Source organism: Myripristis murdjan, chromosome 8 (assembly GCF_902150065.1).
Source record: "Myripristis murdjan chromosome 8, fMyrMur1.1, whole genome shotgun sequence".
Lineage (NCBI taxonomy): Eukaryota > Metazoa > Chordata > Actinopteri > Holocentriformes > Holocentridae > Myripristis > Myripristis murdjan.
This window is the reverse complement of record NC_043987.1, coordinates 14,539,487-14,562,549: the sequence shown is the minus strand read 5'-3', so window position 1 is coordinate 14,562,549 and position 23,063 is coordinate 14,539,487. Positions and strand designations below refer to the sequence as shown.

Genomic DNA, 23,063 nt, shown 5'->3' with positions numbered 1-23,063 from the left:
AATAAAACAAAAAAGTTTGTCTTTTGTTTTTTGGATTTGGGCTAATTAATGGCATATCATTTGGATATGTTGTTCATTTAATATGTTGCAGAAAAAAAATCCTTTCCATCACCATACATCTAGAAAACCACCAGTCACCCACAAACACAACCTGCCTATGTGCTTTATATCTGCCATTAATGGGTGATGGGCTTTGCCACAGACGATTGGTACGAGTCAACCATGCATCCATAATCGCAGCACATTAAAATCTAATATGGAAAGATGGATTAACATGAACAAGAGATTCCTGGTGTTGTTTCAACATAATCAGCTTATCTTTCAGCAGGTCTCACCTGTACCCTCCCAGAGTTGTGCTGTGTGGACTTGAAGAATAAGGGGAAATGGATCGTGCACAGCGGTACAGCAGCACAGAGAAAGTGTGTGTGTGTGGGGGGGGGGCACAAAGAGACAAAATAATAAAGCATCAAAAGGGAAGAATACCATAAAAGAGAGGTGAGAAAAGAAAAGAGGGCTTGAAAGAGAGATTCATTCTATTCTAAGTATTGCCTGCAGGATGTTGTGGCTCAGTCAGAGCCTGGCATCTGTTAGCAAGTCATTTCCACAGCATGGCTAAGCTGTTTGTGCCCCCAAACCCAAAGCACTTTCACAGGAGAATGGCCACGGTTAGCCATAACTGTGTGTATGTGTGTGTGTATGTGTATGTGCGTGTGAGAGAGAGAGTGTGTGAGTGAATGTGCCTGTGTTAAAGCCCAGTGTGAACGTTTATATGTGCCATGTTTATGTGTGCCTCTGTTCATGAACACAGACATAGTTCAAGCAAGCGGATGGGTTTTCATATCTATAATAACTGATGACATTGAAAAAAAGTGTCAAAGCATGCATGTGTATGTGTGCGCATGTGTAGTGTATTTTGTGCATGTGAGTAAAGTGTGTTGGTGTGAGTGTGTGGCTCTCGCACAAAATAGATGTGCCTGGGGCTACAACAGTGTTGGGACAGCAGGATACCAACAGCAGCAGCAGCACCAGCTAATACCACCCACATCACATCCAGCAGCTTTTTTCAATGCAAGCAAGGTTTACTGTCAAGCACACAGATAGACTTCTGAACCATGCCGGTCGTAAAAATGTGATACTTTATTGATGCCAAAATCTCGCTTCGCTTGCCCCCCTCCAGAGCACAGGCCTGGCCACTGAACAGCTGCCTTGCTCATGGACACTTCAGCTGGATGACTGATGGCTGTTGTCACAAGGGCTCGGACCCAAACTCTCCATCTGACAGGCAGTTCCACGAACCTGCTGCCCACAGCCGTCAAGAGCCTGACAGTCCAGTGAAGATGTGTAAATGCATGTAAATCTATGTGCAGTGGCCAGCTCCCACAGTCAGCCATGCCTCCCTCTGACAGGACGGAGTAGGTGGCATGTAGAAGAGAGACAGGTTTCATTCATACAAGTCAGATTACTAATGTGTATGTCTTGTGTCAAGATTATGCCAATTTGTCAATTACATAAAAGGGGCAGCAGCAATGGGCGTTCACATAAATATTTAACAGGTGATTGGATCAGTCATCTGTCTATCATTAGCTAACTCAAATGAACCATATTAATGCTGTAGCATGAGAGTGAACAAACAGCAGCAACTGTAATGGTGAACGTCAGCAAGGATATTGGTGAGCATATTGCTCGCTTGTTAGGATATTGGTGCACGAGTCTTGCTGGAAATTGACATTGATGACCTGTTGTTTCTGTCCTCTGGTTCAGTTCACTGCAGCTTCTCTGTGTCATCATCGGCTAATCCAAGTCTGTAGTTCCTTACAGGACGCTGATTGGTCCAGGTTAGAATTTTACTTCTGCTGTTTAATAAGTTAAATGGAAATGCTTGGCAGGAGGCACTAAAGAGAGTAACATTTGTGTGTCTGCTATTACATCAGCATAAATAGAAATGTATTTATTTATTACATTATTATTACAAATGTATGTATCCACAAGACTGTGAATGTTTCAGTTTGTACATTTTTTTTCCATTGTAGCAATAACTATTTGAGGCAGCTGTTAGATGAAGCTTACAAACCGATCATTTTACCCCTAGTCACTACAGCTTATTAATCATTCATTAATGTACTGTAACTGTACTAATTATTAATGGTCCTTGCCGAACAGGGCATGCAAATCTATTGAATTTCTATTGTTCATGTCTACTATTACTGTTCTCCATAAAACCATTAATCATTAATTAATCATTAACCATTAATTTTTCAGGTCTTAAAGCTCATAAGTGAGAATTCCTGCACATTGTCTTTAGACTTTATTAAATATACAATGTTTCTGTCTGAGACGTTCATCAGGTAAAACCAAAATGTTGTATAATTGATAAACTTTATTGAAAGTATAAGGACAGTGTGCAGAAGTCTCCCTTCTCTTCCCTATATGAACATTTCCTCCTATGCACCTGTCTACAAGAAACTGAAGGTGTGCATGGGCCTTTACAGTCTAGATTAAAGCTCTTAAGTCCCACATTAGAAAGACTGCATTTCTGTGACAGTGTATACAGACACGTGTTCAGGCACGTCCCAAACCAATTTTCTCTTCCCAGTGGAGTCTGAGGTGTAGAAATGCCAAGCTGCAGCCTGATGAAAATGTCACAGTATAGAGAGGAGGGAAACAGTTGTTTTGGGGCCAGGCCTTTTCAGTTGAAGCTGCTGGTGGTATTAAAACCAGACTAAAACATTACAGTAGCAGTGTTAGCTCTAATGACTAGATGTGGGCTGCTGAAACGGAGCTGAACAGAACAGAGGGCTAAAGAGGCAGAGGGGAGTTTTAAAACAATCGAAACGTCTATTAGTGAGCGTGTGCACACAAACACTGGGGGATTGTTTTTATGGTGTAAGAGCAGGACAAGTACAGGATGACTGTGACAAACAGATGACACCCGCTCTGCTTTCAAAAGTAGGCAGTAGTGAATCATCCCTACAGTACATTCATATGTTTTTACAGTGAAATGCACAGGGCATCTTAGAGCCAGCAAGTTGCATTTAAAGGACAGAGAGGGCAGCAAGCACCAGAGAAAACAGTGGAAGAAAAGGACAGAATACCAGAGGTGTGGGTGCCTGTGTCAGCCATTGAGTCGGTTGTGTGTGTGAATGTGTGTGTGCTCGGGAGAGAAGTGCCTTTTCTCGTTCACATCAATCAGGCCACTATGTTTGGGAGGGTAATTATCGGGCTGCCGCAAGCCTCCTCTCTCTGATTGTTCTCTCTGTTTCACAATCTTTTTTTTTTTCCCCTTTTTTTACTCACAGCCCTTCATCTTATTCATGCTTTTACAGTATGTTTCTGGGGTGTGTGTGTGTGTCTATGTAAGTGTGCATGTGTATGGTTATGTGGATATGAGATATAGCGTTCCAGAGCCAAACCAGGGTAGATATAGTGAGTTCAGAGGCCCCTCAAGCAGAGGAGACGAAGAAAAGGAAAGAACTGCTGGTATGGTGGAAATTATGCTTCATTTGCCTATAGGCTACACTATATGAGTGGGTCTTGAATCTAGAGTAACAGCAAATGACAAAATCAGATTTTGTGACCGCTGTTGATGAGCCATTGCCTCATAGTTTGTCAATTTTCCCAATTCACTCAGGACAATTGGAATGCTGTCAATTCCACATGATGCCCTCATCAAAATCTCATCAATGTGCACTGGTAAAAAACTTAGTGTAAGAATATGATGTAAAATCTAATCTGAATGACTATTACAGCGAGGTATCTGTAAAGTACACACTGAAACACAGTTTAGGCCATTGATGTTTAGGTTTTTCAAAACATAGACAATTATTCTAAAACATTCATGCCTTATGCCTTGGCTACATTGAACATGTATGCAGACCATTTGTGGAGTGGAAGGTGCAACACTACGCCTCCATTAATAAAATAAATAAATGAGAGCAGCGAATAAGTGATGCCTATGCACCTCAGAGATCCACCCTATAAAAATGAAAGCAGACCAGTCTTCTTTTTTATGCAATGTGTGTGGCCCTTTTACACAGAAATGGGTCATAATTGTTGGTTCTGGCTTTGATCACACTGTCAGCATTCGTTTTGATCACCATGTCGGCATTTATTTTGCCAGTGCCAGCTGGTGGTTGCTTAGTAACTTGTAGATATTAACTTACTCTTATCATGCAAACTGTGAAAAAGTTTAAATTTCACAGTGCTGTGCTGGGAAAATAAATTGAAGATGCAACCCCACACAATCCCAAACCCAGCACTCACTGATTGTATTGTTTTGCCAATTACTTATTGCACAGCCCTGCATCGTATGTGTGCTGCAGTGTAGCCAGCAAAAAAATACATTCTGCAGCACATTTGTTCTGCAAATGTTCCACGTATATTACGTGTTCAATGTATGCTTATATGCATGCATACTTTATTTAAATAAAAGTATAGAAGTATTGGCAGTAAAATGTGCTGTCAAAAGTAAAAGTGGCCAGCATGAAGAAACAGTCCCTTACTGATGCTTTATCCTGTAAGAGGTATTTAAATGTCATTTGTCTGACTGCTCAATATACTGTTGGCTTTCAAATCCATCAAAGCATAATATTTAATGTTTTGCGTGTGAAATCTTGTACAAAGTAACTAGTAACTAGAGGTGTCAGATAAATGAAGTGAAGTCAAAAGTACAATAAAAAGAAAAAAAAATCAAAAAAGGGGGTCATTACCTTCAGCTTTACTAGATTAAATGTCCTTAGTTCCTTGCCACCCTTGGTGAAGAGACAACGTTATTCCAGGAATATAATGAAGGCTGTGATCAGTTGTTGAACCTGCTGACTTTAATGGCTCAGCCAAAAAGTACAGCTACAAAGCACTCTCACACTGGCCTGTCTAATTATGTATCACAGCTGAGGAAGAACCAGGGGACAAGATATAATGTAATGAGACTTTTTTTTTTTTTCACTAAGGTTGAGTTAAAGAACAGCCTATTAACTATAAGGACCTCAACCAGGAATGAGACCCACTTTTGCTCAGAGTACAAAAGTAAAGTCCTTTAGCATTTGTTTTACCAAATGAAAATATGGTTTTAAGTAGTCCTTCAGTAGTATAAACACAGAAGGTGAGAAAGACCTTCTGAGAGTCATGCCTCGTCTCTAAATCAAGAGACATGCAAGGATACACGCTGCTAATTTTGCCATTATTACAGCAGATACCAGAGAGGATGTATGTTTAAGTGGAGACGATTTAATTAAAATAATATTTACACAAGTTACACAGTCGATGAGGCCATAGGGCTACGGAGCAGAAGCTTCATCACCTTTAAAAGCCTGTCTGGGTGAGCGCCTGATGTGTATGGGGTCCGTAAGGGGTAAGGGGGTGGCGGTAGGGTGACAGGAGGAGAGGTCCATCCAGGCGTGAGAAAAAGAAAGAAAGAGAAAAAAGAGGGAAGAGGGAGGAGAGAGAGAAGTGCTAGCACCCTTCAGTAACAGACATGGAGCTTATAGACACAGACTGTCAGCTGTGATTTGGCCTGGCAAGGCTGGCACTGCCCTTCTGCAATTAGCCGAGACGCTAATCTAATGGAAGCTGCCAAGAGGAAACGAAGGCTGAGGCGTTCTCAAGTGTGCACACACAGAAACACACACACACACACACACACACACATGCACGCACTAAACAAATACAACTAGCATAAGCTGACAGACTGTAATCTCATATTGTGCCACACACACACACACACACACACACACACACACACACACACACACTCACTAAACAAACTCAAAAAGCATAAGCTGACAGACTGTAATCTCATATTGTGCTCCACACTCACTCACATGCATACAACACTCTCTCTTTCTCACACACACACACACACACACACACACACATACAAAGAAAGTGTGACCATCCACTGAGGATAAACTGATTCAGCTCAAATGAAGATTAATGTTCCTCTACCTAGAGTGGTAAGTCTGTTGCTCAAGCTTTCTTTGTCTGCTATTTTACCAACCACTCTCTCTAGCCATCTCTCTCTAACACACAAACACACACACATACACGCTCACACACACACACACACACACACACACACACATACATATACAATCACCTTTGCTTTTTTGTGTCCATGTCTGAGGCCTTCATGTCACTTTGTTCACTGCAGGTGCTTTGAGCAGGTGTGTGTGCTTTCGTCTTTGCCTCATCGGTGCATGTGTGCATGTGCTGCCTAAGGTTGATAGAAACCCTGTCAGAGCAGGCAGAACACGCTGAAAACATCAATTAAGTGTGTGTGCATGCCTGTGTATGTGCATGTACACCCGTGTCCTTGTATGCACGTGCCATGCATGTGTCTGCAGTGAATGTCTTTCAGAAACCCTTCCCTTGAACTCGTAGTTTTTTCCCTTTTTTCTCCTTTCCTTCATCTCTTCACAAAACTCTTTGTACTTTCACTTAAAATACAGTTCTGAGTCCAAAGCTTCAACATCCTTGCCATTCACTTTGATGAATTACTGATGAGTTTCTCACATTACTAACAATATGTAGGCCTTTTTCAGACTGTCAACCCAATTTTTTTGGTGTATCAAGATTTTATCCAAATTGATTTTAGACAGCCAAAAACCACATGAAGTGTGATTTTTGCAAGTCAGATCCAAACCACATTGGGAGGTGGTTTGAAATGCGATTCCAATCGGATTTCTACTGATGCGTCCCAGGCCGGATACCCTGGCCACTAAAATTGGATTTCAAACTGTCGTTCACGTCACACGACACACAGCAGCAACATCAAATCCACAGTGATGGAAGTGCCTCAGAGCGGCTGAGCGGAACCCATGCTGCTGCTAGCAGAACAATAAGCACAACGCAGAGAACAACGGTCCATGGACAGACGCTGAAATTAAATGTCTGCTGGCACATTAGGAGGAGGCTTCTTCTCCTGCTTCCATGTTGCAAAGCCACATTAGCAGCGTATGTAGTTACTGGCGCCTATGTCGTTTCCACAGGAACCCATTCAGATCAGTTTGGTGATGTCTGGACACACAAATATGACCTGATCACTTGCAAATAAGAATGAGGACAGTCTGATTTAAAGATCTGATTTGAGAAACAATTCTGCTTTTCCTGAAGTCTGAACCAGGCCTTAATGTCCCCTAGGAATGACCTCACATGATTTCTACGTCTTCTATCTTAAATAGTGACATCATCCTGCAAGAGTGGGTGTAAATTAAAATTTCAGCGAAATTTCGGCATAAAACCCCAACAAATCTTTAGACATCCTCTGTCACCCACCTCACCCCTCAAATAAAACTGTTTCTCTCTCAAACCAATATCCTATTGGGTTGGACTTTGAAAGTTAAGAGTCCATTTCATGGGGTCTTTAAAGTCTACACGAAATGGACTCACATCACTTTTCATAAATTCTTGAACCATCCTTCCCCTCCTCTCATTCAGTCAAATAAACCTGTGTCTCTCTTTCTAATTGATAACCAATTGATTGACACTTTTTAAGGGTTCCTCCCCAAATTACATCTTGCCCAGATGTCCTGTTATAACCGGATACACATAAAATCATCGAAGTATAGATGCCGCTGGTTTACAACTGCATGCTAGTAAGATGGCTCCCATACTGTTGCACTGCACAACAGGATACCTTACAGCATGCGCACAGTACTGTTATGATCTCTGTTACCTATGCACTGCCTCATGCTTCAAAACTCACATAAGGACCCCCCCGTGAAACACAATGTATACCCTTATGATCTGTCTGCTTGTATTTGGGTGGTCACCATATGGCTCAACTTGGGAATGACAGTGCTTGATGACACTTCTCTGGTGGCAGGATTTTAACTGTATGATGGGGATGGTCTGATGGCCACTATATGATACAAGTCACACATCAGAGCACTTTAAAGCATATTCTGCCTTCTGCTGTGATGTAAACAAGTAAACTGCAGTGCTCCACTGTCGCAGCAAGCAAGGTCCCTAAATTTATCAGCTCTGGCTGACAAAGGGGAAGCGGTCAGGTTTCTGTGAAAACAATGTGACAGGTCCATGGCTGTGTGACTAGCACTTAAACTTTTACAGACAGATCCAAACTGAAAATCCTGCTGCCATTTAAAATGTAAGCATTAAAAGGAGAAGTGAACTTTTACAGGCTTTGTGAGTGCTCTTTGTCCCTAAACAGTCAGTGTGACTTTTTTTTTTTTGCAGAATAAATAGCTTATTCTGGATAAATACTACTGTGGCAGTCATGAATGAATACAAAATTCAAGCATTGTTGAAAGTCAGCCTTGTGAACAATTGCTATTTGATAAAAATATTGGCCTAATAATAATAAAAAGGTCAGTTCATCACATCAACTTTACTGAAGCTTGTGAATTAGCATGTGCATCGTGTGTCACGGTATGTTTGATTCTTGCTAGCTTCCTCACTATAAACATTATTATGTTGTATTGAGTATCACTACTGTATTGACTGATGTAAAACGATGATATGACAAAGCAGATTTGGAAACTGATTCTGTCACGACAAGAAATGATTTTTTCCTGTGTTTGACAGGGTCACTGATCCTGTAGAGCCCTATTTCCATCCAAACCCTCAGTCAACATTGTGACAGGCAGACGTGAGTAGCTGGATACTTAACGCTGACATGATAGGGGTGCTTACCCAGCCATGACGATGAAGAAGTCCAGCCTGTTCCAGGTGTCGCCAAGGTAACAGCGACGTCCGAAGATCCCCAGAGCCACCATCTTCACCACCATCTCCAATGCAAAGAAGATGTAGATAAATGCATCAAAGGCCTGGGAAACAGAAAAAGAGAGAGAGGCATACAGATTTGAGACAGAGAATAAAAGACTGAAAAAAAAAAATTGCATTACACACATTAGTCATGTCTGTTTCCTTTTTTTTTTTTTGTGAGATTATATGGCTCAATCTGTTGTGACAAAGCCTTCTGATTTTTTTCCAAACCAGTTCCCCAGCCAACTAGAGACACTTGTCATTTGTGTTGAGGGCTAATTCCCTTGGTTAGAAGGCATGAAGAGCTGGGTTCAGCCCTTAGCTGATAACTGCTGCTCATCAGAAACGGTCTGAAGAGGCCCAAAGTGATTTCAGTTGATAGCAACACACAAAACGAAAGACAAGAGACAGATTGTGAGACAGACACACAGATTGGTATGCATGCACAGCTCTCAAGCGTCTAACTGCTTTTCAGTGCTGATCTAATGTCTACCCCACCCGCGACCCTCCATTTTCCACCCTGCAAAGGCTACTTAGACACTTCTTTTTAGGTGTGACTGGTTCCCAGCCTCCCCAAATCTCACAAGACTGATCAAATCAGCTCTTTTCTGTTCAAACAGCCTTTTAACAGAACCACGAATAAGCAAATGGCACATTCATGTACTGAAGAATGATGTCTGATCAAGACCCTTTGCCTGCATGTGTGTGTGTGTGTGTGTGCCTGCATGAAAGCACTGTTGGCTGTTGCTTGAGATAAAGACAATCAAAGTACAATATTAATGGTTTCTGAAAATGAATTGCCATTATGTTATTAATCTGATGTTCGTGTTGTAATTTGAATGTCTGATGGAGAACTATACAGACTATCTATATGTGTGTTTATGCATTTGTGTCTATGTGTGTGTGTGTGTGTGTGTGTGTGTATGTGTGTGTGTGTAAGCCAGCATGTGTGCAAAAGGTTAGAGTGGCTGCCACGATTTTGGAATAAAAAACCTTGCCTATATCAAAAGATTAATCCATGAGCTATGATTTATTAGCAAGCAGCTGTGGCCTCTGCAGCCTATTCTGAATTGCAAAGCCTTGAAAGTCAAGAGGCAACAGCTTGAGTTATATGTAGCAAGAATATATAAAAAGACAGCAAACACAGTCATACAGCCAGGGGGCAAAACACTGGGACAGACTTTTGCTCTGAAAATACAATGGGAAGTTTAGCTAGTGATCTGAACATAATAATGTAAGCGGGACATGGCAGACAATGGGAATCATTTCTTCTCTCTCTCTCTCTCTCTCTCTCCCTCTCTCTCTCCTCCACTCATCTCTTGGTGTCTCTTTTTCCCTGCTTCTTTGTTTGCGCTGAGGTTTGTCCTCAATCTCCCTCAGTTTATTTCTCCTGTTCACATGATTCTCCTCTCATCTATTGCAGTGTAGGTGGGTTCACATCAAACATCTTATGTCTTGTCTGGTATCATTTTGTACTGTACATCACACTGGCAGAGGCATGTATGTACACATAACACACACAAACGGAGACAGCAATTTAAGCAACTTAAAGTTAATTATTAAGTTGACAAGTCAAGGTTACTCATTATATCATTCCATCTAATGAGCAATTTAAAGCACAAACGTTTTCCATCCTGACAGTAAATTATGTACAAGGTTAAAACACCTTCGTAACTGATTTCTGCCCTACACTGCTCAACTAAGAGTTTGTGTGCTCAACACCAACAGAAACACTGCAAGTTTCCACAAGTGTTTAAAGGTTGATGCTTATTTTTAGGTTCTTGTTTGTGAGAAATTACAATGTAGAGGCTGAAAGCTAACTGCACTGCTGCAAAACAGCGGCATGTGGTACACTTGGATAGCCAAGGGTCATGTGCTTCAGCTGGAGGGGACAGCCAGAGCTTTTGAACTCAGTGTTAATGAGCAGTTGCAAAAATGGTGCAGTGTAGCTAAAGGCTACATAGCAAAAAGCTAAACTGGACTTTGCACATTTGTAATTTCATTCTGCTTCTGTATGGGTTGTGGCACACAGTCTTCTCTTTCCAAGTCATAAATAGCTACAGCCAAGAGACAGTTTAGACAAAAAGAGCGGGAGCTACAGGCGGAGGAAGGGAAAATGTCAATGTCGTTGTACAGACACTCTGTTCAATAGTGGTTGGGTTAGCACAGAATATAAAGGCTGCTCCATCTTTCTATCTATAGTTGAAATAAAAATAAGAGTGTGATGGATTCAATTTGAGAAGAAGCTCAGGCTTTGCTATTTTCTCGATCATCTGCACTAGAACGGGGTTAAATTTCAATATGCAGAGTGCAGAATATGTGCATGTGTAGGTGTGTGTGTGTATGCCTGAGTGGGTCTCTTTCTTTTTCTAATTTGTTTTGAGATTTCAGCTTAATAGGCCTCTTTGAACCTCGTGAGACACAAGCTGCCCGGGCTCCTCTGAGGGGTATTTAACAGGAAATGAGGACTATGGCCAGCCATTTTAACATTTAATATCTACACTGGATATGTACTGCAGATATCCATAATTTGATTCTTCTTCATCAAAAAGAACATTTCACATATCCACAATGACATTCCTCATAGGACAAATGACATCACTTTTGTGATTCAAGTGTATGGTGTTTCTCATTACAGATATCTAAAATTTAGTTGTAGATAGCCGTAATGTGAATTTTGGATATCTACAACTGAACTATGACTAGTCATAATTCCAGTTTCAGATACCTACAATTTAATTCTCACTCGTCGCAGTGCCAGTTCAAGATATCTTTAATTCCCCTCAATTCAAGATATCTACATTTTTAGATATCTAAATTAAGTTTTAACTAGTCTGATGTTGTAGAATGAAACTGAATGAAATTTCTGACGAGTCACAGTGTAAGTCCGACTAGTCAAACTGTTGTTATGGATATCTGTAATATTAACTGCAGACAGTCAAACCTAGCTATTAAATGTAAAAACAGCTTGCCACAGAAGACCAGTACTATACCTATAGATTATAATGTCACCCAGTAGACAAAGGATGTATGTGATTATTCATTTTTGCTGCTGTTGTCCTCAGTAAAATGTCATTTATCAGGGCCAGGTTCTCTGAAAGCGAAGGAGGGATTTAGTTTGTATATATTTCTGCTCTTGTGGGTGTGTGCCCAAATGAGCATCCATGTATGTATGCATCAGCATGCATGTGTACGTGAGAGCATGTGCATGAAGACATTCCTGTCAGTCTATGTGTTTTCTTTTTGCAGTTTGTGTGAGCATGACTGTGAGTGTATCTTTGAGCATCCCTGCACTTTGTAATGCATTTGAAGCCCGCATGTGGGTTCCACCCCGCACTCTACAAACACACCATCAGCGCATGGGGTTGGCGGCATCCAATGGGGAAAAGGAGAAGATCAGTCTCACATGCTGTTTAAATGATGTTTGATAAATAATGCAGCCTGTGTGCAACACATGTAATTCAGTGTTGGCTGTATCAGTCGAATCCCCGCTGCACTCCGCTCTGAATAAATGTGGAATGAATTCATCATAGTCACTTGTCACTATCACCGAGTTCCTCTTCAATCAGGCTATCAGGTTCCATCATTGGTGTGATTTGCAAAGAGGGTGATGTTGTTTCATGATTTGAAGAAGGAGCCAGTTCTGATAGCTACTTCATATGCTGCCATTGTGTGTATTTTGCATGGTAAGTAGGTCATTGGGACTGCAGTTAAAAAGGTGTTATATGTGTGTATGTGTGTATGCATCTCAGCTGCAGGATTCTTGGCAAGTGGAATGAGTGACTGGCAAAGAGGTTTAACTGTATAGACTACAGGCATTAAGATAGAAAGGTTCATTTCACATAGTACTGTGACTTTCTCTCTAGTGTATCTCTCATCTCTTCCTTTCTCCCTTTTACTCACACACACACACACACACACACACACACACACACACACACACACACACACACACAGATGCAGCAGGCAAATAATTCTTAATGGCTGACACAATCATTCTTTAATATGTCTGTGTGTTATTAGCGCATTAGCAGCTCTATTAAAAAAGGGCAAACAGGTGACAACTGATTTGATAAGTCTTGTGAGCTTTAACTGTGAACCAAGTCCCAATCCAATTAAGTCATATTCCACACACAATAACAAACACTTGTTAGTTGTGGGATTGGATGATTATACAGTAACTGGGATTGTCTATGTCAATGTTTGGTATGTGTGCCTGCTAATGCATGTGCACGTGAATGTCCATACAGCATGTGTGTGTCTGTGTCTGTGTGTGTGTGTGTGTGTGTGTGTGTGTGTGTGTGTGTGTGTCTGCGTCAACTATGTGCACGGATTTTGCAGCTAAGTGTGCATTATCTTTGTGTGCTTCTTTCAGGAAGCGAGGACGGGATATTTCACAGCAGGCCAGGGAAGCATGCAAGTGCTGCTGAGGGCCACTCTCTAATTCTCTAAGCCCTGTCAGCAAAATCCCTCCTGTTACCATTAGCAACCACCAGAACAGGACCCCTCACACTACCTGGGGAGACAATATGCTTGTTAGAGAAACAGAGAGGATAGAGAGGTAAGAGAGAGGAGAGAGGGAGAGTGTAGGATGGTGGGGAACAGGGAGAGAGCTGGAAAAGGAACAGAGGGAGACATGAAGATGGTGTTGGAAAAAGGCGGAGGGAGAAAAGCTGAGATGATGAGTGATGTGGGGGAAGAGATGGAGGGAGGGTATAGAGGGGAAAGAAAGAGAGAGAATGTTTTTGTGTGCGACTGCGTCAAGTGTTTAGGATGGCACTAAAAGGTTTCTGTGCAGTAGAGAAACAAAATAACACAACTCATATTCAGTGCAGTCGTGCGGAAGAATGACTATTTGTATTTGTATATGTTTTGGCGCAAAATAATTAGGATTAGAAAAAATGTTCAGGAAGGTAATTTATTAATCAGAAAGCCATAATTTGTTACTTTCCGAATGTGGGTTTGGGTTCGGGTGCATCTCTAACATACAGTTTAGGCTAAGGGTTTTATTTGATCATGTATCTTCTCAGGACAACTCAGATCAACACAGCTACACTGTTTGAGAGATGAAGCCCCAAATATAGAAGAACACAGAGTTGAGACGATCTTCATTCTTGTCACAGCGGAAAAAAACTTAATTAAATGGAAGCAGGTATAATCCCATAGCTGCACACTGAGCTTGACTCAGTTGATACTGATAATTATGAATCCACCAGTCGACGCCACTTTACACCAGCCCCTGCTTACAAACAGAATCAATGAGAAAACCAAACAACAGAAAATGTTATTTTGTATTTTGGCACAAAACCAAAACACAGAATACATTTTAATGATGTTTGGCTGTAATATAGGGAAGTGCATTGTAGTAGTCTTTATTCCAGCTGTCAAATCAGAAGACAATGATTGTCACTAGCTTTGGGATCACTCACAAGAAGCAGCAATGAGAAAACATGATTGCAAAACAGAATTCTTCATTTTATGATAAATGATGCTGAGAATGAGGTGCGCTTCCTGAGCAAACCTTGATAATTAACTGAAACAAAATAAAAAATCCCAACTCCCTCCTTGCCAAGAGAGCAGTTCCTCCTGCAGAGAAATACTGCTAGCCTGCCTTAACAGTAAGGTCACCAAATTGTACCATAACCTGAAGAGCAGTGGCATTACTGTACAAATGATAAAGAATATTGCAGATTCAATCATAACTAGTGATTCTAATGGACATTTTGTTATTATATAACAGCTCAATATTAAATTTGTTAATGGTGTCTATGTAATGTCTGAACTGAATTGAACTGATTTGAATGAAATGAAATTAACTCAGCTGAACTTAACTGAATTGCATTTAATTAAAGTGGATAGGCACTGTTATACACAACGTTAAATTTCATCATTGTGCTGACATGGTATGCTGTCAACCTCTATCTCACACACACAGACATGAACACACACACACACACACACAGAGCGGGGGTGTACAGTACCTGCAGTATCTGGCAGCGGTCAGAAGTGCAGTCGATGTTCTCACAGGGCTGGTACATGCCCAGTGTCACACAGTTGAGCAGGATCACCATGATGCTAATCCTCTCGAACCATGTATTAACAAGACTGGGGTTAAGGAGCATAGCAGTTGGAGGGAAATACACAGGCACACACATTTTTTAAGGTGTAGATGAGGAGTTCACTTCAATAACACTGCATGTCCATAATACAATACACCAAATATTCTCCCATAGAATGCATTAGAGTGTTTTGTTTTGCATTTGTGTTGTCAATTATCTTGTGAAAAGAGCAACTGCTACCTGAAATTCTCATTTTGGAATGTAACTAAATATGGATGAGAATTATTAGCTGGCTATATTAGGTGTTTATTTTCCATCATGAAGATCACTGTCTCGCAGCTCAACCACCGTGTTTCGTTTTGAAATGAGATATCCACATTTTAATAATGTGACACCTTCTTTGAAAAAAGGCTCCTGTCACGAAAAGTAGAAGTCATCATATGATACGATTGAGTATTATCTGAATAATTATCAGACAGAATCATTTTTGAGCATAAAATCATCAGTGTTTTCAAAATAAGAAAAAAAAAAAAGAAACAAAGATTTCTTCTCTTGAGCCTAAAACTTATATCATTTGTAAGAAACATGTTTATTCCCCAAAGTACAAGCAAGTACGGAAACAAACTGATTCACATCACACATGGTGGTCTTTGCATGTGTGACTGACTCACTCACAGCGTGCGCAGGACACGTCATAGGCTACACAGCTGCCACTCTGCCAGAGTGCATTTAATCAAGGAAAATTAGGGTGAAAAGTGTTTGCCAGCATCCTTTTTTTGTAATATTATGTTCACAGGCACTTCTGCTCCACTGAACACAACCCAGCACAGCAAACAGTGGAGAACAGCAGGGAAGATGCCATGTGCAAGAGAGAGGGGTGACATATGACACAGGTCATGAGTCATGAAATACATTTGGACCCATGACGCTGCGATTACATATGTACATGCTGCAACTGGGACAGTAAGGACACCGTCTATGATGTTTGAGAAGATAGATAGATAGATAGATAGATAGATAGAAAGGCTCTCTATTGCAATGGCGGCCTGGAAATAACACAACAAAATTACAATAGGCAACAAAAACAAAATCATAAATTTCAAATAGTTACAACTGAATACATCAAATTTCAAAACAAATTAAATTACAAGAATATTGTGGGGTTTGGGGGTGTGTATGTTATAGTTAGCAAACAAAATGTTTTTGTTTTTTGTTTTTTTTTTGCATAACGAAAAAAAAACTTTCAAAACTTTCAAAAGGAGCCAATGCCAGATGTTATTCTGCATGTCCTCTTTGAAGGAATCATGAAGATGTCTAAAATGCATAGAATGAGAAAACAGTGTTTCCTAACTCAATATTTATTTTTCATGGCCTTGCTAAAGCATGAACTTCAAACAACTGCAAGAGTAGACCACTACTGTTTGTAATATTCATCCTCTGAAATGAAACAAGACAAATATATATTCACATAAACACTAAAATTCAGTCATTAACAAATCCCACAGAGTGAAAATATAATGAGCAATTTTGCTTTTGCTGCTATTTTACAAGCCTCTTCACCCATGGGTTTTCTTTTACAAGACCTCCACTCTCCCTAGCTGTCTCCTCCTCTCTCTTCTCCTGTCAGCTCCTCCTGCGATGCTGAAGCCACATGTCACACCAGGCAGAGCAGGGATGCACCGTGAGCCTTGGTTTACACCTCGAGAACATCTACTGTTGCAGAGTGTGCACCCAAAGGCCTTCACTCAGTGTCGTGTTGCTATGCCTCTGTCATTTCGGTGCACACGCTAATACTATTTCACATGCACAATTTATCGTGCCCATGTGAGGATAGGGGGTATGTTAATGTGTGTGTGCGCGCAGGAGAGTCATTGTCATGCAGAGGCTTAAGAGCTATGTTACAGCTTTTTACCTCTGTGCTATCGTAAGCTTGCAGCATAATCTTTATGTTCTTTTAGTTCTGTGCCCTATTCTCTATCGGAGCCACCAAAGAAGACTTAACCATTTCTTTTTTGTTATATTTTGCTTTTTTCCCCTCACACAATGAGCTTGTAGTTGCTTGTCCTTTTGAACTTTGCACCGTGTGAACCCTTGTGGCATGGTGTGGGAGGAGTGTGTGTTGCGAGCTGTTCCTCTATCTGTCAGCTTGTTTCCTGCTCTTTAAGGCTCTTTGTCTCTGACTTGACTTCTCTCTCCCACTCAGACATATGCGATCACCCACATACACACATTCTGTCTCTCACACTCTCTCTCACTCTCTCTCTCTCACAAACACACACACACACACATGCACAGACACACACACATTTTCTCCATTTCACTGTATGTCTCCTCATCCCCAGTCCCCTCTCGTCTGTCTCTGCTATCACTTTAGCGCTGCTCTCTGGGGGTAACACAGTGAAAGAGTGAGAAATAATATCAGATGATGATGGGTGGAAAAAAATCCCGCCACCCCCGACATCCGCCCCTTGTGGATATAGCGCTCTTTCTTTTCCTTTCTTCAGCTCTTCTGCCTCACCATCTTTTCAGCTCTCCCAGTTGCTAGTTCTGTCTTCACTCTCTGCCTTTCATTCATTCCCTGGCATGACAGAGCAAGTGATGGCCAATTTGGCCCTTCCAGTAAAAACAAGTGCAAACACTTTGGGACATATTATATGTCGACAGGCAATGCAAAATCAATCAGGCCTGTGTGTGTGTGTGTGTGTGTGCACGTGTGTATAGCACTCCCATAGTGCAACTACCAAAAAAAAAAAAAAAAAAAAAAAAAAGTTAACAGAAATATGCATAACAGGGCATGGAGGAACACCTTTTTGGGGCTTATCAGAGCTGTAAACAAACACCAAGATACAAAGACAAAGAACTGAAACTGTGGTTCTGCACAGTGCTTGTTTTGGCGCAGCACAGGCCTGGTGTTTCCACGGATCTGAAAGTTCAGAGATTTAACTCTTCACAGTCCTTAAGAATTAACATCTTTCCAAAGGGGCTCTAGAGAAAACATACACAACCTCCTCCCCACACTTTACACAAAAAACCCTTCATGCATGCTTATGCAAACCCTCAACCTGTCAAACCGGACAGTATCAGCAGTATCTGCACTGACATGTCAAGTGACTCAGTGCTGATTTGTGTTCAAAATTCTTCATCACACTGACCTCTAACCTTTCTCTTCCTGGGGAGAGGCAGCAGCAGCCTGCTGACTCACACCCACCAGATCCCAGAGCGCTAGCTGATGGCTGGCCATGTCACTCCTTAATCATCGTGGGAGGGTGCTAACTGGGTCTGACACCAAGGACGCTTTGGGGGAGAACAAAGACCGAAGAGAGGGGTCCTGTTTTGGAGCTTCACTATTTAACTTAACTGTTCACTTGAAGCTGCTATGTGAGGATTATTTACTTCAACAGGTCATTGACAGTTTACGTTTAATTGCATGGGACATTGACGATACAACAGTGAGACCATCACAGGTATAACTGTTTTACCCTATGTGTTGGTTTCTATGTGTTCAGTGTCCTCGTGTATGACCTCCCACAAAACTGTGCAGAATTTACTTGCAATTCAAAGGAGGAGTCTCAACCAAAACATGAAGGAAGACTGCCTCACTTTGAATGAACTGCACGGAGCTGCTCAAAATGGCAGATGGTGGAACCAGCTTTAAAAAAAAAAAAAAAAAAAAACTCCCAACAGCTGCAGCCACTTCAATAAAATGCAAAACGAAGCCTTTGACGGAGAAGGCAAAAAGAGTGAAGAAGGTGTGTGACAGAACCTGGGGGAAGACTAGAGTGATCCTCGGCTGTGAGCGCTGACTCACTGAAGAGAGCTCCGAGCGCTGAAGGGGTTCAAGACTGACATCAAGCCGTCGTTCTTCCCACTGGACAACTTAGTGATACAACATCCCAAACATCCATATCAACAAGGATATGGATATTTTTGAAAACACCACTTTATTTATCTGTTTTTAGAAAAACAAAATCTGTCGACACAAGAGCATTTTTGGAAATATCTCTGTACACGAAAATGCAAAAATGTCCAAGTCTCCAATATATCAGACTGTGAAAGAGGCTGAGTAGTGGTATGAGAGGGTTGTTGACATTACTGAGTTACAAATGCAAGCACAAATATGCCTACAAATGTCCTGGAAAATGGAGCTGGATGACAAAAAACAAGGGTGAGTATTTTGAAGTGACAAATAACAAGGTAGAGCTCCTGTTGACGCTTATAAATGATTGCAAATTATTCAAAATATGGTGTTGCCAACAATATCAAAATGGACTGTGTTCATTTGCACACAGGGCAAAAAGAAAACAGAGAAAAGAGAGAGAGAGAGAGAGAGAGAGAGAGAGTGATGCATTCTGAAGAGCGTTTTGCATTTTCAGTAACCAAAAGTGCCATTTTTCTGTGGACAGGAAGCCAAAAGTGTTGGCTTGCTAATATCAACATTAGCTTCTGCTGAAACAATTTCAATAGCACTACACCTGTCTGCTCCCTGTTCCTCCCTCCCTCTGTTCTCTCTCCTCTCTCTCCATCACAGGGTTCCCATGGGGCGGTTTGTCATGTTCGGGACGGATCCCTCAGCAACACCCTCCCCAAACCGCAGTCAATACCATTAAGACATCACTGCACTGCATCTAGATACTGCAAATTAAATATATTCAGTCTCACTGGACGTCTTAAAACTACATTACTTGCTTTACAGTCAACAGTGGGGGCAAAAACGACACAAAAGGCATAGACCAGCAAGATGTTGCAGACAATAAAAGTATTATAATGTTGCTTTGTCTCAGAATTCCCAGTAACCCTACAAACTCAAATCAAACATAACATTTCATTTAAATACACTGATCTTCAATGCGTAACTTAATTAACCGGCAATGCTGACGCTGAATGATTTGCAGTTATTTAAGGTTAATTTAGTTTTAGATCAGTGCTGATGCAGTGTTCAAATGAACAGTCAATCCATGTATTATGTGTTAGCCAAAGCATACGTTTGTTAATGATTATGGTAAATACCAGTTTTCTTTTTGTTTTTGCATCTCTGATTTATTTGACAACAACAGCAGAGAGAGACAGAAAAGGCAGCAAATGGTCCGGGATTGGGTTTTAACCCAGGTCACTGTGGCCAGGACTCTAAGGGTGCTTTCAGACCTGTGGCCCGTTTGCTTTGTTCCGATTCAGGGGCTAAATCGATACAGTTGTTTCGTTTTTCGTTTGGGGCGTTTGTGTTCACAGGGCAACCGTCTGTAGCGGTTCAAAGCTGTAAACAAATGCCATGCGCGAACCAGCTGTTCTCTCATTGGTCAGAAATTACCCCGAAAGAAGAAGTTTCCTCTTCCGTTCTTACCCCGGAAAAAACAAAAACCATGGAGCATCTTCAGCGTGTGTGGCTAGTTTGTTTCTCTGTGTTTCTGTGGTTAATGTACCCAGTGGCGGTTCTGCCCATGTTGCCGCCCTAGGCGAAATTACTGCCTTGCACCCTTTCGTGTTACTACTCCTACCTACTTTTTATATGGACAAAATCTTGTTTGAATAAAAAGCCACCGGCCACGGCACCGGTCGGCATCAGGCGGGCTGGCCGCGGCACCGGCTGGTACCGCGCCCACCTGGTCAGGTCTGCCAGATCTGATAGGTGAGCGGCGCTGATGATTTTTTTTTTCTTTTTTTTGCGCTTGTGCCGCCCCCCACATGACATGAAAAAAAATGCCTGCTTCACCCATGCCTAAAACCGCTACTGAATGTACCGGTGTTCTGTAACGGAGGAAAACATCCCGTTCTACCGGGAATCAAAACTGCGCAGGGAAAATATACTGCATCTACTGAGAAAAAGACGGGCCGCGACAAGGAATCGCCGACGAAGATGGGCTCTGACGCTGGCTGAACCACAGTTATGAGTGAGTTGTGTCGGTTGCTGTGTCGATTATGTTCTCACTGCAAACGAACCGCTCCAGGGTTCGAATGGAATCGAGCCGAGACCACCTCTTCTAGGCGATCTCGGCTCGCTTGTTTTGTCCCGCATCCGAGCGCGATTGCTGTGTTCACATATGTCCAAACGAACCGATCTTTAGGGCGAAACGCTCCCTGTTTCGGAACAACGGCTCCAAACGGGACAGGTCTGAAAGCACCCTAAGTGCTCTACCAGGTGAGCTACCAGGACACCCCAGTTTTCTTGCTTTTTGTCAAGGTAACTGTTTGCAGTTTGGTAAAAATGAACTCTGCCGACATTATTTTTTATTTAGTATTTTAAAATGTTAGCTACCTCTGTGTGACATTAGGCTTTATTTCTGTCTCATGGCTGTGAATGTAAATCTCCTGGGTTGTCACACCCTCCCAAAAATAATAAGACAAATAAGTAACACTGTTAAATATCTTGTGTATAATGACATTCAGACAGGCAGTTTCATTTGCAAAATGGATTTGTATTGAGTGAACACTAGTATTATTTTAATACTCTCTAAACCCACTGTAGTTTCCAGAGGTCAGAGGGCCATGATGTTCTCAACATCATATATGTTTTTTCTCAACTCTGTGGCTGAGAACTGGCGCCATCAAGTCTGGAAAACAAGTTATATATGATCTGCGCATGATCTCTTTGAAAAGGGGACAGTTAATGTGTTTAGGATAACAAAGTCAGCAGATTTTGTCACCTAATGATATAAAGTGAGGTCTCACCCGCCTATCGGTGTTATTATCATGGTATCCACATCAGCATATAGTTGCATGACCCAAGCTTGTTAATAAACGCCAGAAATTATCCACATGTGAACATTTAATTTCTGCTCCAGCCACGAAAGAACCATCATCTCTCTAACCCCCCCCCCCCTCCTTACAGATGGTAAGACATCTTGCCTGGAGTTAACAGTAGTTAATGGGAGGATCGCATTCCCATTAACATGTCCACTCCTCTCCACTTGCATTGCTACATTTGTCTTTCATTTGATTGGAAGTGATTTTTTCCACATACTTTCAGTGATTCCACCATCTGCCACTGCAAGGAATTCTGAAAGCTTTAGCTTCATTTGCACTGGAAGAACAGCAGCCTTGTTCCTATTCTGTGCCATAAAGCAATTTCCCTGTGTAATTATACTAATTAATGTGGTAATGATTTATTGATGTTAAACACTCACACCAAGGAGGGAAGCTGTTCAACTCACATCTGTCTGATTGTGAGGGTTAGGGTTAGTTACTGTTGTTCTCTCTCTCTCTCTCTCTCTCTCTCTCTCTCTCTCTCTCTCTCTCTCTGCTCCTCTCTCTGCATCTATATCTAATCCCCTCAGGCTGTGGACAGTGTCCCTTCTCTCTGTCTTTACTCTCTTCTCATCTTTCCTCTTTGCTTTTCCACTTGTCTCTACCTATTTTTATGCCTGTCTTTTTGTGTCAATACACATTTTGTCAAGACACTTGCCCTCCTCTTTTATCCATTTACTGTTTGGGGCTATCCAACTTTATCAAGCTCACTGTCTCACTTTTTAACGAAACACTTTGGAATCCTCACTTTGTGTCTGTTTTTTTTTTTTGTTTGTTTGTTTTTTCTATCTTTGTGTCTGATTCTCTCTTTGTTCCTCTCTGTCTGTCTTTCTACCTGTGTGATATTCCCCTGTAACAGAAAGGTAGAGCTAAAGAGTCCCAGTTTGACCTTACTTCTTCACTTCCTCAGTGAGCAAACGTCTAAACACACACACACACACACACACACACACAAAACAAATTATTCTAATCATCGAATCCCAGACAGAAAAGTAAAAATTGAGAGCCCTGGTGCATGCATGAAACCAATTTATTAGCTGAGTGCATTTCTATTTTATTTTGCCAGCCTGCTTATGAAAATGCTGTATTCCCTGCTCGCAGCGCCATGTAGACATTTTGCAGTAACACTTTTAATAACCATCATCAATAAATGGTAAATTATAGTTCATTAAACTTAAGTTAATATTTATGTTACTATTAACGATGATAATAAATGATATTAAATGATAATTAATAATACTTACTAATTAGTAGTAATACTATACACATACACACCAAATAACCAAGCAATGTTAAACACAGATATGGCACACACCATAACACACCATCAACAAGCTCAGTATAATACAAATTTATAGTTTTAACACTAAAATTACTGTTAACTAATGTTTAATTAACTATCAATTGAACATTTATTAATAATGGTTATCATAAAGTTTTGCCCATTTTGGTGTAGCAGTCTTAGGGGTGAGAATTATCATAATGTAATGACTATTTTAAATATGTAAGCTTGCGGGCTAAGGCAAGTGGAAAACACACATCAAGATA

The 23,063-nt window shown here is 41.2% G+C and overlaps 1 protein-coding gene across 1 annotated transcript in view; it reads right to left on the bottom strand.

Annotated features, from left to right (window-relative positions):
* Positions 1–23,063, bottom strand: part of LOC115364085 (voltage-dependent T-type calcium channel subunit alpha-1I-like) — a 170,393-nt gene that overhangs the window by 91,472 nt on the left and 55,858 nt on the right. The window contains exons 2-3 of the mRNA XM_030058506.1: positions 14,700–14,811; positions 8,647–8,780 (exon numbers count right to left, since the gene is read on the bottom strand). Coding sequence (XP_029914366.1) covers positions 8,647–8,780; positions 14,700–14,811 — 246 coding nt within the window. The remainder of the gene's footprint in view (positions 1–8,646; positions 8,781–14,699; positions 14,812–23,063) is intronic.